Raw genomic sequence first — 20,217 nt, forward strand, 5'->3', positions numbered from 1 at the left:
TTTGAAGATTACAAAGGGCTTAACAAAAAAATCTGCAAAAAGGAGATAAAATTAGCAAAGATACAAAACGAACAGCAGGTAGCAAAAGAAAGCAAAACAAATCCCAAAAAGTTTTTTAAATATATAAAATGCCCCAAAAACTTAGGTCTTAGCAGGTAGGTCTCCTAAATAATGGTAAAGGGGGGGTCGTCACTGAAGATAAGGAAAAGGCAGAGTTCCTAAATAGTTATTTTTTAGCTCTGTATATACAAAAGAAGATAAAGGAGCTGATATCTGTGGCGCCGGGGCTGTTAGTACATACAGTGATATACTCAATTGGCTAACTGTAGATATGGTCCAAGAGAAGTTAAATAGGGTAAATGTGAACAAAACTCCGGGTCCAGATGGATTACACCCAAGAGTGCTTAAAGAGCTCAGTTCAGTCATTGCTGTGCCCCTGTTTATAATTTTTAAGGATTCTCTAGGGACTAGTACAGTGCCAAGTGATTGGCGCAAGGCAAACGTGGTGCCATTATTCAAAAAAGGATCAAGGTCCTCCCCAGGTAATTATAGACCAGTTAGTTTAAATTATGTTGTGGGAAAAATGTTTGAAGTAATCTTAAGGGACTATATACAGGAATATGTGACTATAAATAATATTATAAGTGATAACCAGCATGGGTTTACCAAAGACAGAAGTTGTCAGACTAACCTGATTATTTGTTTTTATAAAGAGGTGAGTAGTAGCCTGGACAGAGGAGCGGCTGTGGATGTAGTGTTTCTGGATTTTGCAAAGGCTTTTGATACTGTCTCTCATAGACGCTTAATAAGTAAAGTAAGGTCTATAGGCTTGGAAAGTATAGTTTGTAATTGGATTGAAAACTGGCTGAAGGACCGTGTCCAGAGAGTTGTGGTCAATGATTCCTATTCAGAATGGTCCCAGGTTATAAGTGGTGTACCCCAAGGTTCAGTGCTGGGCTCTTTATTATTATTTTTTTTATTAATGATATTGAGGACGGGATTAATAGCACCATATCTATTTTTGCAGATGACACTAAGCTGTGTAGAAAGGTACGGTCTATGGAAGATGTCCACAAACTACAAGCTGACTTGAACACTCTGAGTGATTGGGCATCAACTTGGCAAATGAGGTTCAATGTGGACAAATGTAAAGTTAAGCATCTTGGTAGTAATAATCTCTGTGCTTCATATGTCCTAGGTGATGTAGCACTGGGAGAGTCACTTATAGACAAGGATTTGATTGTCCTTGTGGATGGTAGATTAAATTACAGCACACAATGTCAATCAGCTGCTTCTAAGGCCACCTGTAATGACCGGCGTCACTCACAGGGAGGGAAAAGGGAAAGCTCTGCCCAAGGGAGAGGGAAAGGTGGTGACCGCTGACTCACCTTGCGGCTGGCACCTGACTGCCCTGACGTCCCTAGACGGGTTCCTCACCCGTGCGGCGATCACATGCCTAAACCCTGGCTTTCCCTAAAATGAGCCCTAGATAGTGAACGGGCCGGTGGGATCGCTAGTCCACACCACTGACACTAAGAGGGAAACACCAGGGAGAGGACAGACAATACAGACAAACACATACACCCAGGTGGGCGACCACAGCAGACCACAAAGGTCCAACAGGGATCCGGAGGGTAGCGTTCTGGACCAACAACCAGAGAACGCAGCAACACAGCTCCAGAGGGTCAGAATAGATGTCCAGGCAGGAAGCTCTATATCTGGCAACCAGAGAAGTGTGAGAGGGGAATATAAGGAGGTTGGGAATGCTGGACAAGGAACAGCTGAGGAGAAGGAGCTATGGATCCCTGAGTGAGCCAAAAGGGTTTGCAAAGCAAACCCAGAAAGCTACCATAAGGAAACAGCCCTATCTTACATAGAGCGCGCAGCCAACCGCTGCGACTTCCTGACCATGGGTATAACGGAGTCAGGCGTGGTTCTTGACACCCTCGTGACACCACCAGGATATTGTCATGCATTAAACGAGGCATGGACTCGCGGCAGGGGCGTAGCTAAAGGCTCACGGGCCCTGGTGCAAGAGTTTAGCTTGGGTCCCCCTTCCCTCAAACCTTCGTGCTGCATGAGGCAAAAATTTAAACTGCACCCCCCCTCCTCCATACCAAATTCTTAACCTAACCCCTTCTGTCCACCCAGGGGTGTAACTTGCATACACTTTCTATAATACCAGTGTCTTCTTATGTGGCACAAGGGTCTTTGGGCCCCTCAGGCTCCTGGGCCCGGTAGTGACTGCTACCTCTGCACCCCCTATAGCTACGCCCCTGACTCGCGGGGCAGGGATGTAATACTACTACTTTATAAAGCACTGGTGCGGCCTCATCTGGAATACGCAGTCCAGTTCTGGGCACCAGTACATAGAAAGGATGCACTGCAGCTGGAAAAAGGGGCATGGAGGGTCTTAGTTAGGAAGAAAGATTAAAATAATTGAATTTATTTAGTCTTGAGAAGAGACTTCTAAGGGGGGACATGATTAACCTATACAAGTATATAAATGGGCCATACAAAAAATACGGCAAAATGTGTAAAATGTGCTCAAAAGACAAGGGGGCACGGACTCTGACTTAAGAAGAAAAAGTTCAGTCTCCAGAAGCGTCAAAGCTTCTTTACTGTAAGAACTGTGAATCTGTGGAATAGACTTCCTCAGGACGTGGTCACAGCAGGAACAGTGGACAGTTTCAAAAAGGGTTTAGATGAATTCTTAAAAGTAAAAAACATAAATGCTTATGAAAACGTGTAGAAATCTGAGTCTTACTTCCTTCTGGGATTTGCGTCCCCACCTATCACTTGGTTGAACTTGATGGACATTTGTCTTTTTTCAACCGTATTAACTATGTAACTATGTAACCTCTGTTCTAACCCTCAGCTGCCTGCCCTGACCTCGTGATATCAGATCGCACAAACTCTGGCTGCCCTGATCTTGGCCTATCCTTGACCTGGGTTTGCCTGATCTCCTGATCCTCGTGGGTCAGATGTCACTTGAACAGAAACTACTCTAAGAGGTAGCAGCCTAGTTTTTCCCCTGCAGCACAGATTCCTGTACAGGGAGTGCAGAATTATTAGGCAAGTTGTATTTTTGAGGATTAATTTTATTATTGAACAACAACCATGTTCTCAATGACCCAAAAAACTCATTAATATCAAAGCTGAATATTTTTGGAAGTAGTTTTTAGTTTGTTTTTAGTTTTAGCTATTTTAGGGGGATATCTGTGTGTGCAGGTGACTATTACTGTGCATAATTATTAGGCAACTTAACAAAAAACAAATATATACCCATTTCAATTATTTATTTTTACCAGTGAAACCAATATAACATCTCAACATTCACAAATATACATTTCTGACATTCAAAAACAAAACAAAAACAAATCAGTGACCAATATAGCCACCTTTCTTTGCAAGGACACTCAAAAGCCTGCCATCCATGGATTCTGTCAGTGTTTTGATCTGTTCACCATCAACATTGCGTGCAGCAGCAACCACAGCCTCCCAGACACTGTTCAGAGAGGTGTACTGTTTTCCCTCCTTGTAAATCTCACATTTGATGATGGACCACAGGTTCTCAATGGGGTTCAGATCAGGTGAACAAGGAGGCCATGTCATTAGATTTTCTTCTTTTATACCCTTTCTTGCCAGCCACGCTGTGAAGTACTTGGACGCGTGTGATGGAGCATTGTCCTGCATGAAAATCATGTTTTTCTTGAAGGATGCAGACTTCTTCCTGTACCACTGCTTGAAGAAGGTGTCTTCCAGAAACTGGCAGTAGGACTGGGAGTTGAGCTTGACTCCATCCTCAACCCGAAAAGGCCCCACAAGCTCATCTTTGATGATACCAGCCCAAACCAGTACTCCACCTCCACCTTGCTGGCGTCTGAGTCGGACTGGAGCTCTCTGCCCTTTACCAATCCAGCCACGGGCCCATCAAGACTCACTCTCATTTCATCAGTCCATAAAACCTTAGAAAAATCAGTCTTGAGATATTTCTTGGCCCAGTCTTGACGTTTCAGCTTGTGTGTCTTGTTCAGTGGTGGTCGTCTTTCAGCCTTTCTTACCTTGGCCATGTCTCTGAGTATTGCACACCTTGTGCTTTTGGGCACTCCAGTGATGTTGCAGCTATGAAATATGGCCAAACTGGTGGCAAGTGGCATCTTGGCAGCTGCACGCTTGACTTTTCTCAGTTCATGGGCAGTTATTTTGCGCCTTGGTTTTTCCACACGCTTCTTGCGACCCTGTTGACTATTTTGAATGAAACGCTTGATTGTTCGATGATCACGCTTCAGAAGCTTTGCAATTTTAAGAGTGCTGCATCCCTCTGCAAGATATCTCACTATTTTTGACTTTTCTGAGCCTGTCAAGTCCTTCTTTTGACCCATTTTGCCAAAGGAAAGGAAGTTGCCTAATAATTATGCACACCTGATATAGGGTGTTGATGTCATTAGACCACACCCCTTCTCATTACAGAGATGCACATCACCTAATATGCTTAATTGGTAGTAGGCTTTCGAGCCTATACAGCTTGGAGTAAGACAACATGCATAAAGAGGATGATGTGGTCAAAATACTCATTTGCCTAATAATTCTGCACGCAGTGTATAGGGCTTAAAGGGTTTCTATCACTTCGTATGCCATAATTAGCTCTCAGACACTAGCGATCCGCTAGTGTCTGCTCTGGCCAACCATCCTAATATAAGAGCTTTTTGGGCAGCCGTTTTGCTAAAAAAATAACTTTTATAAATATGCTAATGAGCCTCTAGGTGCTATGTGGGCGTCATTAGCACCTAGAGGCTCTGTCTACCTTCATACACAGCCACCGCCCAGCGCGTCCCTCCAGCCCGCCCATCTCCTGATGAATGCGATCCTCCGTGTGACGCAACGGACGAATTCACGCGCATGCGCCGTGCGCGGCTGTATTCGGCGCATGCGCAGAGAATGTCTGACCGCTTCCCTGCTCAGACATCTCCACTGCGCCTGCGCCGATGACGTCATAGTGCTCCAAGGAACAGGCGCAGTGGAGATGTCTGAGCAGGGAAGCGGTCAGACATTCTCTGCGCATGCGCCGAATACAGCCGCGCACGGCGCATGCGCGAGAATTCGTCCGTTGCGTCACACGGAGGATCGCATTCATCAGGAGATGGGCGGGCTGGAGGGACGCGCTGGGCGGTGGCTGTGTATGAAGGTAGACGGAGCCTCTAGGTGCTAATGACGCCCACATAGCACCTAGAGGCTCATTAGCATATTTATAAAAGTTATTTTTTTAGCAAAACGGCTGCCCAAAAAGCTCTTATATTAGGATGGTTGGCCAGAGCAGACACTAGCGGATCGCTAGTGTCTGAGAGCTAATTATGGCATACGAAGTGATAGAAACCCTTTAAATTTTGAAAATTAGGGTGCCACTTACATAATGCCCTAGGGAGTAGCCTCAAGTAAATCTATTCAAGTGGCACAGTGGACCCACATCTGCTTTGTAATAAATAGTATATTTGGCTAAACTTGCTAGGCAGGTTGAACACATATCCTTACACCACCTCATGGATGGCATATATAGCAGTAACCAAAAACTGTTCTGCACTTATTTACCGCATTATACTACTCCTCTTACCCATGTCTTTCTCTTTATACTATTGGGAAGAAGGAATGCAAATGAGCTCTTTACAAGATCTGATGCCACCAGATGTAAGGCAGCTATCAATGTTCAAACCTTTAAATAGGCCTTGAGACCATAGGCGTGCGCAGCCTATTGCATTAGGGTGTGCACCCTAAAGCACAAACACAGACGCAGCGCACGCACCTGTGTATGTATGTATGTATATATATATATATATATATATATATATATATATATTATATACACACACATATATATACACAAATACACTCTGTATACATACAGACCTGCACTATCAATATAATGAAGGGAGAAGAAATCATTTTTAAACTTACCGTATTTTTCGCCCTATAAGACGCTCTATTCGCCCTATAAGGTTTTAGAGAGGGACAATAAGAAAAAAAAAAATCATTACACCTCAGGTCAGACCACCAATCAGACCCCCAATGTCAATAAGACCCCAATAAGACCTCAGATCAGACCCCAATGTGAATGACCCCCAATCAGACCTCAGATAAGAGCCCCAGTGCCTCATATCAGCCCCCAGTGCCTCATATCAGCACCCCAAAAAACAAACACTTTCCTGCTCCGGACGCTGCCGCTCCTCAGTGCTCGCGCTCGGTAATCCTCTTGTACAGTCTGTGTGTGGGCACGCACAGTGTGAGGTCACAGCGCGGCCTCACTGTGCGCAGCCTTCACAGTGGAGCGCATGAGGACCAGGAAGAGGTGAATATAGCGCTTCCTGGCCCTCTGGTACTAATAACTTGATTAGTATTCGCCCCATAAGGCGCAGGGGCAATTTCCCCCCACTTTTGGGGGAAAAAATGCATCTTATGGGGTGAAAAAGTGCAGCACGGGGGTGACAGAACCAGTGTTTCCTCTAAGCCTTGGCAGCTGCTGAGCGGGATCGGCTCAGAGCTGGGCACAGCGCCATCAAAGGTGGGCGATAGGAAAACCTAAGATAATTGTCACATCAAAGAGCATACAAACCCCTGCACCATCCCGTACAATATACAGTATAACCCCTGTGCCATCCCGTACAATACAGTATAACCCCTGCACCATCCCGTACAATATACAGTATAACCCCTGCACCATCCCGTACAATATACAGTATAACCCCTGCACCATCCCGTACAATATACAGTATAACCCCTGTGCCATCCCGTACAATACAGTATAACCCCTGCACCATCCCGTACAATATACAGTATTGTCCTCTCTGTTATCACTGGACATTGCTCTCCATATATAAACCATACAGGGGAAAAATCTCATTGATCCAGAGAACTTACATAGAAAAACTAATAACCAAGAGGCTAAACAAAACCCTGTTTCTGACCCTAATGTTAAAACATAACTTTCATTTGATTGCTCTAATACCTAAAGGAAAAAATATTTTTTTTAAAAAGCTGCTGTTTCTCTAGATGACCTTATGTTGATAGTAGTGGTAATAGAGTCTCAAGGGTCTATAAAAGCAGCTACACTATTTTTGCAAACCTTTGAGACTCTATTAACACTACTATCAACATAAGGTCATCTAAAGAAACAGTAGGTTTTTAAAAAAAAAAAATTCCTTTAGGTGTTCAACCATAACTTTCATTAGATTGCTCTAACACCTAAACGGAAAAAAAAAAAAAGAATTAAAAAAACCTGCTTTTTCTCTAGATGACCTTATGTTAATAGTAGTGTTAATAGAGTCTCAAAGGTCTGTAAAAATAGTGTAGCTGCTTTTATAGACCCCTGAGACTCTATTACCACTACTATAAGGTCATCTAGAGAAACAGCAGCTTTTTAAAATGATTTTATTCCATTAGGTATCAGAGCAATCAAATGAAAGTTATGACTGGCCAATCAGCAGCCTCCTCCCTTATAACAGAGCTCTGTAATGTACAGAGCTCTGTTATTGGAGATTTCAGGCATCAGCTGTATTGCTCTGCTGCCTGCAGTGCCGCACATTGTAAACCTCAAGTCGGCTTGATTAGGGTGTGCCTAGGCACACCCGGCACACCCCGTGCGCACGCCTATGCTTGAGACATGACTTGGATAAGCCAGCATCTCATCTGCAGACAGCTGTTTTGGGGTGATTGCTCATCATCAGTGCAGAGAGTACTGGCTTAACTGGGTGAGAGCCCTAAGTCAGGATTTGGAACACATCTGTATGTGAAGCAGCCTGAAAAATTCTAAAGAAAGGTCCTTCACCTGAGGACAAGCCCCACCTCAATGAGGACATAACCTGAAGCAGTAATTATATGCAAGACAATATAGAAGATCTGGGGCACAAAGTAAAAATTTACTTTTATTCTCAATCCATTAAAATTAGATGGTGTATATGCACTCAGCAACAGTTGTTTAGCTCTACTCTTCTTCTTGGTGAGTTCTGCTGATCCTCTACATTGTTGTATGAACTGTGCTGTAAAAATTAAATCTACTGCAAATTCTGTAGTTGTCCTGCTTGGGAAGAAATTAGAGAAGCTGTGAGTGCCAGGGCACTTCCTTTGGAAGTGTTGATTATATGTACAGATATGCATTTAATCACTTTTTTCAGATAGTGCTCCAACTTGTCATTGCTGCTATACCACTTATTCTACCTTTTTTTGTGATTACTACTGTACCATGCCCTGGCATGTTGCGGTAGATTTTCACAATTGTGTTCAATGGGACTTACAGAATCTCAAATACCCTATATAAAAAAAACTGGGTAGATTATTTAACCCCTTCCTGCCCAGTGTTATACATTTACAGCGCAGGGCGGGTCTTTAAAGATGGTGTCCACTTGTGAGCGCAGCTGGCGCCATTGGCGCTGAGTGCCTGCTGTTTTAAACAACAGACATCCAGGGATAATGTATGCGACTTCCACGATAATGTTGATCGCACACATTTAAATTCTCAAGTACCATTAAATGTGGGGATCGGCGGAGCCGAATAGTGTGTGCGGCAGCCTTGGTCCTCCCAAAATATCCAAGGCTGCCGCACATAAGTTCCTATGGAGAAGTCATACACACCCCAAGATGGTATCAATGAAAAGTACATATCATCCCGCAAAAAAATTAGCCCTCACACAGCTCCGGACACATACTGTAACTACAAAAAAATTATAGGGTTCATAATATAGCGACAAAGAGAAAAAATATTTTTTACAAGGCTTTTATTATTTTTTTAAGTATTAAAACTAAAGAAAAACTGCAAAAATGTGGTACTGCCATAATCGTACTGACCTAGAGAATGAAGTTAACAAGTCAGTTTTACGGCATAGGGAAAAATAAAACTGCATTTTTTTCCAATACCACCTCATTTGGATTTTTTTTCCCCACTTCCCACTACATCGTCTGCAATATTAAATTATCCCATTAGTAAGTACAACTTGGCCTGCAAAAAACAAGCCCTTATACGGCTATGTGAACAGAAAAATAAAAAAGTTATGGCCTCGGAAAGGCAGTGAATGAGAAAGAAAATGCAAACACGAAAAACCCTCCCGGGTGAAGGGGTTGACACTTGACAGACTACCTAGTTCTTTTTTATAAATGGTTCAGGTGGTGGTATACTCTTTCCCCAGGGACCTGCCTTATCAAAGTCACTGCAGAGACCCAATAATTAATCATCTTATAGTGTCTTGCTGCTGCCTGTGAGCTGGTAATATTTGTATGTACAGTGGGCCCCTAGACTGAATTTTAGTGGTGGACCCTAAGCACCCCAGCCCGAGACTGCTCTTTGATGTGTAAACTAGTGTGGAACTCTATTGGGCTTTACACAGGATATGTCCTTTTATGACACAGGGCATACTTTCTCATCATGTAGACATATATATACATAAAGTGAAAGCCATGGATTACATTAGGCCCATACTAATAATAAAATGTGCATGTTATTGTACATTTGGTATATAGCAAGAATGATGGCTGCACAAAACAGTTTATAACACATTCCTTTTGTCATGCACCTTCATCATGCCATCACAATGATGAAGTAGACACATTTGCAACATGTTGTATTATATAGTTCACTTACTATCTTTATGCATCTTGCTTCCTGTTTGAGGACGGCACAAAAGGTAGGATGCCCCAAATAAGCATACTTATCAGTGCCAGAACTATACCTCATTGTAGTGTTTCCTTTTACTCAGCAGAAAGCATCTGCAGCAATGCCAGCACTGACAGGTATGTGCTTATTGATAAAGAGATTTACTACATGTATGATTGTTTTACTACATGTGTTTTTTTATTTATTTTTAGTTCTCAATTGTTGTATCGTCCGAATTAAAAAAATATCTACTGTAAAACCCGCACAATGTGATTACGGAGTTTGTTATATATCATTACTAGAAGACAGGTATTACAAAAATCTCTTTGTAGGTTCTACAGTATTCCTGGTTGCCCCTAAAATAGAAAACATTGCAACTGCACTGCAACCCTTCTGTGCTACATAGTTACATAGCAGAGTGCTGGTTATAGGGGGTGCACCGTGCAGAAGTAGCAGTTGCACCTAGGCCCTGGTACCTGAAGGGAGCCTTATGGCCACTCTGCTACATGGCAGGACACCAGTATGGGGCAAGATAGTTGGGGGTCTGATACAGATTTTGCATAGGTGCCTAGGAATTTCTAGTTAAGCCTCTGACTGTAGTCCAACCTGTTATTTCTATGTGGTAGTTACTAGTTACCTTTCCTTTATAGATTTAGGAAACCCAAACCTAATATTCTTTAATTACAAATAAAACTAATATTACAGTATTTTATTTTAACACATGTATTGCTTTGATTTCACCCAATGAACCAAACACACTTTTATGATATTTATAACATTTTACAGCTACTATACAGTATAGTAAGTTTCCTATCTTTCAACATAATTTAAACTAGATTTGGAATCTAATATCTGTAAATGAATACTTCCAGAGATACGAATGTACATACATTTCAAGGCACTGGATCTCCCATAGAAAATTATCTTTATTCAAATCCTCATAAAAATGACAAAAACTGAGACGAGATAAGAATGCTTTCAGACCAAAACTATTTTATCAATGGAACTTGTTTGGCCGACAGCTATTCCTCTTAGGCTACTTTCACTCTCGCGTTTTGTGCAGATCCGTCTTGTATCTGCACAGATGTATCCGCACCAATAATGCAAACACTTGTATCCATTAATAACGGATCCGGTTGCATTATTCATTAAAAAAAAAAGTCTAAGTCAAAACGGATCCGTCTTGACTTACATTGAAAGTCAATGGGGGATGGATCCGTTTTCAATCACACCATATTATGTTAGTGAAAAACGGATCCATCTCCATTGACTTACATTGTAAGTTTAGACTGATCTGTTAGGCTCCGCATAGTCAGACGGACACCAAAACGCTGCAAGCTGCGTTTTAGTGACGTCTAAAAAGCGCAACGGAGACCAAACGCAGCCAAATTGATGCATTCTGAACGGATCCTTATCCATTCAGAATGCACTGGGGCTGAACTGATCCATTTTAGGCCGCTTGTGAGAGCCCTGAAATGGATCTCACAAGTGGACCTAGAAACGCCAGTGTGAAAGTAGCCTGCATGTGTTCTCAATTGGTAGAGGGGAATAAGCCACTGCTGAACAAACTTTGGCCAAACATCTAATATGCACATTAAATGGCCAGCCAAACCTTAGTCTAATGTGTAACTCCTGATTGTAGAAGATAAAAGTAGACGGCACTCGCCACTGTCAGAAGTTTCTTCTTTATTCCTCCATAGAGGTACAAACATACATAGGGCTGGGGCGGACACACATGTCTCAGAACGCTAGACTGTAGCGACGGCCGTTTCGCTCAACTGCGCTTCTTCCAACTACGTCTAATATGTACGGCCTCCAGACAGCTAGTGTGTTATCTGGTAGCTCATGTAAGAAGTACTGTAGGTGGAACGTAGACTGTTGTACATCTCATAATTATTCTATATATTGCATGCTTACTTATAGATGACATTCAGGTTACGACCACATGGAGCGGTCATGTCATAGTTGTGATGTGGCCATGCTGGGTTACAATAAAGTGTGGCCGAAAGGGCTGCAATGGGTTTTAATTAAACTAGTGAAGACTGTTCAGTCTGAATTGTTACTGGAGATGTGTTATTGAAGATGCCATGCTGCCATTAACAACACAGAGCCTCTGAACAGTGCAGTCTTCATTCGTATAATTAGAGCCTGCTGCAGCCCTTTTGGCCTCACTGTACTCGACTGCAGCAGTGACACGATTAGTGTTGAGTGAATCAAAGTCCACGAAGTGCAATTTGATCTGAATTTTAGGGAAAAATTGATTCACCGCAAAGCAAAATTTCTTTGTGCTTTGTTATAACGAATAGATTTTCTCTGAATGGCGGTAAAAATAAATAAATCTTACTTATCTTATCTGTTGGAGTGAGAAGAGCCGGCCACCGCCATCTTGATCGAAGATCCCGCACAAAATCCCGCGTGAGGTGACATATGACGTCATCACGTCAGCTGGCGTGGTGATGTCATATGCCACCGAACACGAGATTTCGCGTGGAACCTTCAATCAAGATGGCAGCGGGCAGCTGTTCGCAATCAAATGGATGACGGTAAGTATGATTTTATTAATTTTGTTTTATTTTACACTGTAATATTGCTGCCAGATGACACTATCGCTAGCAGCCAAGTCAAATTTTTCAATACTTCGCTCATCACTCGACACGACCATACCATGTGGTTGTACCCTTAAGTTTATTGTGTGAAAATCTTACTTGTTCATGCATGACCATACTCTTCAATAGATTTTAAAAAATTACAGCAAACTAAAATATAGAGTACAAACATAATCACCTATTAGCCATATATACTGAGATATTATCCATGTTATTATGTACATAGGACACAGACACTTTCTGGAACCATATAGTAACTTTATCAATTCCATGATCTATCCATGATGTGTAGATATAACATAATGACATAATTTGCAGAGCAAAGGGGGAAAATAGGGACTGCTCAAAAGGCGGACATATGAATAAGATTGTGTTATCCGGCAGCATAATACTATACATATAAATTATGTTAATGTGCCAGTTTTTTTTTATTTTGTTTTAAATCCAACATTATTATGATACATAACAGATTTTATAGAATCCTAGGTCAGAAATATCTGAAGTTCTTCACACACTTGATATAGCTCTCGACTGACAGGTATGCCTTCTGACTCCCCCATAAACATACATGCCTGCAGAGCATGAGATTTTTTTAGTAGTAGAGGGATATAAGCCGCTGTCAGAGCCCTGTAGCAGCAGGTTATCCCCTCCTGTTGGAAAAAAAAGTTGGCATGTTGAAATCCTCATCTATTTCCCCCCCTAACATCTGCCCTCAGGTCAGAGTTGGGAGATCCCCATGCACATTACATTGTGTTGGAGATCCTGGGTGGCAACATCATTGGTTTTGGACAACTGTTATCTAATGTGTATGGGTAGCTTAAGGAAATCTATAAGTTCTATGTGACATATAGGTCATTCAGGACAGTTTTTGAAACTGAAGCTGAGTTTCGTACTGTCAGTATAAGCGGTCACATGGCTATTTATTACATTATGCTGTAACCGATAAATGAGCATAATCTTTACAGACAACTTGTTTGAAGTCAAACTTTTCCTAAACTTATCACTTTACTGGTATTGAGATCTACAGTACATTTAGACTTGTCTTCATTCATTTCTGAAACATATTTTTCACTTCTTAAATTTTTTGTTACGCCCATGTTATATTTTTTTCTACAGCGCCAACCCATAGAAAAAAAACATGATGTAACATCTGTTTTCGGGCATGGTTTTCTTTGATCTATCTGGATCATATGTCATCTGGAACAAGAGAGATTACATGTAACAACAGTGGTTTTTGTAACCTTATTTTATTCTGTTTCCATTGCAGTAGAAAAGGAACAAAGAATTTAGTAGATAGTAAATACCTTAAAACATTTTAAAGAGCATCTATTATCAGGATTTGACGGCATTAGAATAACAATTAGGAAGTGGTAGAAATGGCTGAGGTGATGTAAGGAGATACAAATGTATTCCAGTTATTCAAGATCTGGTGAAAATGATTTATTAATCTGATCTGTCGAGGCCCCTTTACATGGACAGACTTTGCAGGCAATAACCAGGAAAGGACTGTTTGTTCCTGATAATTGCCTTCTTGTCAGAGGAGGTAAAAGCTGCATTTACATACAGCAATCATCTGTTCTGCACTCCTCTCAACTGCGATCACTTGTCCGCATGCAGATGCTTTATATCTGTGCAGCGGATCACTGTTTACACAGGACGATCTGGTGCCAAACAGAGATGATTTTGGTGTCTGCATCAATGATGCTTTCACTTATTGAACAGGCCCATTGGGTGATTAATAACACCTTTAAAAGGGGCCAATTATCAGGAATAAGCGTTTGTATGAACCTTCCAAACAATTAGCATTATAATCAGCCAAAGGGACCTTAGGAAAGAAAGTTCTTCAGTTTGTTTATTTTTTAGGGACCATTAGAGGCATTATACAGGCAGTGAGGGGGAATAAACCAGGCATTGCATAATAGACAGACTATGTGAATGTTACTATTACTCAAATTTTGATCTCTTTGCAAATAACTTCTTATTATATTAACCCTTCCTGATGTGACAATTTTACATTTCCATTTTCCACTCCCTGCATTCCCAGAACCATAACTTTTAATTTTTCCATTCACGTAGCCCTATGAGAGCTCGTTTTCTTTGTGGGACAAGTTGTACTTTCTAATGCACCATTTAATATTGCATAAGATCTAGTGAGAAGCTGGAAAAAAAAATCCAAATGTAGTGCAATTGAAAAAAATGCAATTCAGCCAGTTTTATGGGTTTTTTGAAAAACTGACCTGTTCCCTTCATTCTCTAGGCCAGTACAATTATGGCAATGCCATAGTTATATAGTTTTTCTTGTGTTTTAGTACAGAAATTTTTTTTGGGGGGAATTTTTTTTCTCTTCTTTTCATTGCCATATTCTGACCCCTATATCGTTTTTAATAGTTGTGTCTACAGGGCTTTGTGAGGACTCATTTTTGCGGAACAGTTTTTTTTTTTTATAAACTGTTTTTATTGATTTTATTGATATTATTGTGGGGTGTGTATGACTTTTTATTTTATTTTATTTTTTAAATTAAAAATCAAACAATTAGTTTCCATACAAATCCATATCAAAATCATTATAACTTTTCTCCCTTTTAAACCCACCCCCATAATACCCTCCCTCCCTCCCTTTGCGATGCGACTCCATAAAGAGGAGGAGTTAAGGCCAGGAATAGAAAAATTTCCACACACCCAATATCCTAGTCCATTTTTCCTCTATATTTCTTTGTTTATATAGCACCTTCTCATATCTTTTAGTCTTATTGACCAAGTTTAACCATATAACCAGATTTGGAATATTTTGTAAAAACCAGACCCATGTAGCCAAGAGTCTTGCCAAGAACATTATTTTTATCAGAAGAATCTTTTTATATTTATGGCAATTTATCTTAGAGAGGTCACCCAAAATCCAGTATTCCACCCTAAAAGAAATAGCTACTTTCAATTTTTGGGTAATATAGTTATCAACTGCCCCCCAATATTCTTTTAGTTCTGGACAAAACCAGAACATATGCAAATAATCAGCCCTAGGTGAAGCACACCATGGACAATTAGAAGTATTTATTAACCCACATTTATTGAGCCATACTGGCATGACATAGATTCTATTATGTAGAATGTTAAATTGAACCAAAACGTGATTAAAATAGTGAGAAACTAAACTTAGATTAAACTTAAAATGGTTACTATCTCTTTTTTTGAATCCTGATTCGAGATCACCCTAGCCAACAATTTCCCTGGACAGCCCGATTCAGCAAAATATTTTTGTCCCTTAAAAAAAAGCCTCTGCTGGGCCTTGTCCAATAAGAAAGCGGAATAGTCCTGGCTTGCATTCTGCATGCTTTTCCTATTTTCTTCTTCTTAAATTAGAAATGTTGCTAATAAATAACCCCCTCATAAAGGACTTGAATGCATCCCATACTAATTGAATTTTTGGCAAGTTAAAATTCGAATCCCAAAAATGGACAATCTCCTGTTCCATCATTTTATAATTATCCATTATGGCTATCCAATGGGGATTTAGTCTAAATAGGGGTCTTGCCCTATATTTTTTATCTGTCATAGATACCTCCAGCGAGTATGGTACATCATCCGATGTACATATTTCATCCGCTTTATACAACTAAGATGATTTTTATTTATCAAAGCCAGATTTATCCTAGACATGGAATTTCCAGATTTGCTTACACAAGAAGACGCTCTTTTCCCCTTCCCTAAACACACTTATACATCAGCAAAGGCCATTGATCCATAAATGTTAGCAACCAATTAAGTACATAGAGAGAGAAAGGTGGAGGAATATAAATAAAGGCCAAAATACAAAATCTTCCAACAAGCTTTCAATAAAGGAAAATAATTTCCCCTGATTGTCAATAGACGATGCCTCGCAGACCAAATCAATTCTCTTGTGAATTAAAACTGTCACTCCTCTGGAATAACTGGAAAAAGTGGAATGATAAGTCTGCAGGGCCCATCCTCTACCGAACCGTATAGCTGTCTCCTCAGTGAAATGGGTCTCCACTAGGCAAACAATCGCTGGTAAGTGTCTCTAGACCAAATCAGAAACCACCTGTCTTTTTCAAGTTAAAATTTTAATCGACATCAAATCAACCATTAGATTCCCAAAAAACAACAAATCCCTATCTCCACCCCCCATCCCCTGCTTCTAGGAGACACATCGCAATCCATCCCATTCCCCCCCCAACCTCTTGATCCGCCACATTACTGCACCAGATCTCTCAACTAAGACCACCCCTCCCCCCTCTTTCAACCCCACCACCACCACCACAAGAAAGCATATAAAAAACAACTGCTTAAATATTATTCTGATCCAGCCAATCTGTCACACGGTGTAAAAAAATTTGTTTCTCCATTGAAAATTATCTTTTGCTGGATAAACAAATGAGTACTTAATGTCCCTTTCTTGCAGCCGTTTCCTTTCTTGAATCTCTTTAGAAAAATCAGGAAAAAAGGACAATTTACTCCCATTGAACAAGATAGAGGGGCACTCCCTGGTCCTTCTCCAAATCATATCCCTGTCTCGTGAGACAAGAATCTTCACCAGAAGTACCCATGGCTGCCTTCCATTGGTTTACCCCCTGGAACCTGGTGTTCTCTTTCCACCAAGAACAATGGCAAAAAATGTTCCTTTACAATTTTTTCCAGAATTAAGGTCTGTATCATTTTCGCAGGATTTTTCTTCTTCTTTACCTTCAGGTAAGCCTAGGTAAGCCTAGGATTATCACATTACATCTCCTCCAAATCCACAACTTTTTTTATCATGTTAACATCCATTCTCAGAGTGGAGATTTCAGTTTTAGATATTTTAGCTTCATTTTCCAAGACCCCCACTGATTTTTCTATAGTTGTAACTCTGTCCCGTGTCTTTGATACATTATCCCTTATGAGGATCACATCAGATTGAATTGCCCCAAGCTGCGTTGAGATATCTTGTATTGATTCTCCTTTTTTTTTTTTACCGCAGACGCGATTTCTTTCAATGGGGAGAGTTCAACAGTAGGCAAATCCTCTGCATACTCTCTCTCCGCCCCTTCATCCTGGAAAAAATCAACCACCATTCACTCTAGATCCAGCATTTTCTTTAAGGCCTCTTTCACACGGGCGTTGCGGGAAAATGTGCGGGTGCGTTGCGGGAACACCCGCGATTTTTCCGCGCGAGTGCAAAATATTGTAATGCGTTTTGCACTCGTGTGAGAAAAATCACGCATGTTTGGTACCCAAACCCGAACTTCTTCATAGAAGTTCGGGCTTGGGATCAGTGTTCTGTAGATTGTATTATTGTCCCTTATAACATGGTTATAAGGGAAAATAATAGCATTCTGAATACAGAATGCGTAGTCAAATAGAGCTGGAGGGTTAAAAAAATAAATAAAAAAATTTAACTCACCTTAATCCACTTGACCGCGGAGCCGGCATCTCCTTCTGTCTTCTTTCTTCAGGACCTGGGTAAAGGACCTGTGTTGACGTCACTCCGGTCATCACATGATCCATCACATGATTCATCACCATGGTAAAAGATCATGTGATGGATCATGTCTCCATCCCGATCGTCTCCTAGCAACCGTGCGTGAAAATCGCACCTCATCCGCACTTGCTTGCGGATGCTTGCGATTTTCACGCAACCCCATTCACTTCTATGGGGCCTGCGTTGCGTGAAAAAAGCAGAATATAGAGCATGCTGCGATTTTCACGCAACGCACAAGTGATGCGTGAAAATTACCGCTCATGTGAACAGCCCCATAGAAATGAATGGGTCGGTATTCAGTGCGGGTGCAATGCGTTCAACTCACGCATCGCATCCGCGCGGAATACTCGCCCATGTGAAAGGGGCCTAACACTAGGATCTTGCACCCCTTTTTGACCTGCTCTTGTGATTACATTAGGAGATTTCAAAAACGGATCATTTTTCGACGATTCAAGAGGCTTCTGTCCCATTTTAGAATAGTCTGCTGATCGCCTATTTTGCTTAGGCCCCATTTTTTCTATTTTTTCTTCCTTTCACTCTTTTTATTTTCCCTTTGCCTTTCTATTTTTTATTTCTTTTTTCTTTTCTTCCTTTCTCTCTTCTGTTTTTTTTTCTTTCTTCTCTTTCCCCCTTCCTCTTTTTCCCCCCTTTCTTTCTTCCCTTCTTCTTCTTCTTTTTTTTTTCCATCACTTTTTTCCACTTTAACAAGTCCACAGCGCCAATTTTCCGTCTTAATCAGGGAGAGTTTCTCTTATCTCATTCACTATATCATATTTCTCAGAGAAAAACACGGAAAGAAAGGGGGGAACATGAACACGCAAAAAAAGGAAAAAGCCACAGAAAAAATAAAATAAAATAGGGCCACTATGGGCAGATCTCACCAGTCTTGATTATATTGGTCAATGATACAGCAGAAGTTCATCTAGGGCAGCACCAACACGGGTCCAGTAGCAGAATGAAAAAACACCATAGCAGGGAAGACCATAGAGGAGAGGAGGCAATCAGTAGCTGGTAGCTGGTTATCAACAGAAGGACGGAGGAGGCACATACAGCAAGCGAAGGAGAAGTGGCTTAAACATGGAGACAGGAGTAGGAATGCTTCCAATGCATTCAAACCTTCTTCAAGAGACGGCAGAGAAAGCCAGCGAAAGCCAGAGAGGGACGAGTGCATCGTCCGTCCAGAAGCACCAATCAGGGATCTGTATTTCAGGTCATGACACCCCCGCAGGTACCCATCAAGCTCGGGTGGCGTGCAACTCCTTCAGCAGTTAGGAGCCGCTCCAGCTGGGAAGCAAGACCAAGCGTGGTGTGGCGAGGCAGAGGGAGAGGGTGGAGGACACGACGCAGCCACACCTACGTCATCATGTCAGCCAGGGTGTGTATGACTTTTAGATCACTTTATTGTGGGAGGTGAAATAATTAAAAAACTGCAAATCGGCCATATAGATTTTTTCATCATTACGCAATTTCTTTTTTATATATTTTAATAGTACAGCTGTTTTCAGACATAGCAATTCCTATTATGTTATTTTTTATTATTATTTATAGATTTTTATTTAACTTTTTTGGAGAAGGGGGGGTGACTTAAATTTTTATACTTTTTATATATTTATATGTTTTTAAAAACTTTATAAAACTTTTTTTAGGCCCACAGGTGGACCTCAACATGCAATCATTAGATTGCAATTTGTATAAAGAAATGGAATTTTATCCATTGCAACATCGGTATATACAAAGATCAGTATATTCCCAATTCAGTGCTGCTGCCTGCAGGCCAGTAATAAGCTTAGAAGCCTAGTACAAGTTCCGGCTTATTACTTCAACAGAACGCCTTCCCCGATCTCAGCTCACATTTGACCACGGCATCTGAGGGGTTAAATGTCTATGATCGGCATTACCGCCAATTGAAGACATTAGCCCTGGGTGTCTGCTGTGTGAAACAACAGGCCCCAGCTAGCTATGACACATGTACATGCACAGCGGATGTTGGGAAGGGGTTAATTGAAATAGTTTGTGCTGTCTTGTATTTATATTTTTATTCTTGTTCTGAAGGATTCTGCAGGAAGTGACCTTATTCTACATTTTATTATGTTTTCTTTTAGAATGTTTTCCAACTTGATGAAAATGACCACTAGTTCATATGAAATCACATTTGAGCCTATTTTTGCAATTCTGTTTCACTTTATATGGCAATAACATGCATTTACTTATTCAAGTGATTCTGAGATTTTTTTGTGTGTGACATATCATACTACAAGTTAGTGGTAAATTTGGGTCGATATGTTTTATCTTTATTTATTAAGGAAAATTCTAAATTTGCAGAAATGTGTGCAAAATTTGCAATTTTCTAAAAATGAATTTCTCTGCTTATAGTGGCACTTCACAAAATAGTTATTATTTAACATTTAAAATATGTCTACTTTATGTTGTAATCATTTTTTCAAATGTCATTTTTCGGATGTTAAAAGGCTTAGAATTTTAGAAGCAATATTTAACATTTT

At 40.8% G+C, this 20,217-nt stretch overlaps 1 protein-coding gene across 1 annotated transcript in view; it reads left to right on the forward strand.

Moving 5' to 3' along the window:
- The first annotated feature begins 9,654 nt into the window (after positions 1 to 9,654).
- The window catches only part of LOC120995609 (T-cell receptor-associated transmembrane adapter 1), a 59,152-nt gene continuing 48,589 nt past the window's right edge, over positions 9,655 to 20,217 (forward strand). The window contains exons 1-2 of the mRNA XM_040424916.1: positions 9,655 to 9,668; positions 9,744 to 9,774. Coding sequence (XP_040280850.1) covers positions 9,759 to 9,774 — 16 coding nt within the window. The 5' untranslated portion in view covers positions 9,655 to 9,668; positions 9,744 to 9,758. The remainder of the gene's footprint in view (positions 9,669 to 9,743; positions 9,775 to 20,217) is intronic.

The sequence above is a fragment of the Bufo bufo genome, chromosome 3 (genome assembly GCF_905171765.1).
Source record: "Bufo bufo chromosome 3, aBufBuf1.1, whole genome shotgun sequence".
Classification (NCBI taxonomy): Eukaryota; Metazoa; Chordata; class Amphibia; order Anura; family Bufonidae; genus Bufo; species Bufo bufo.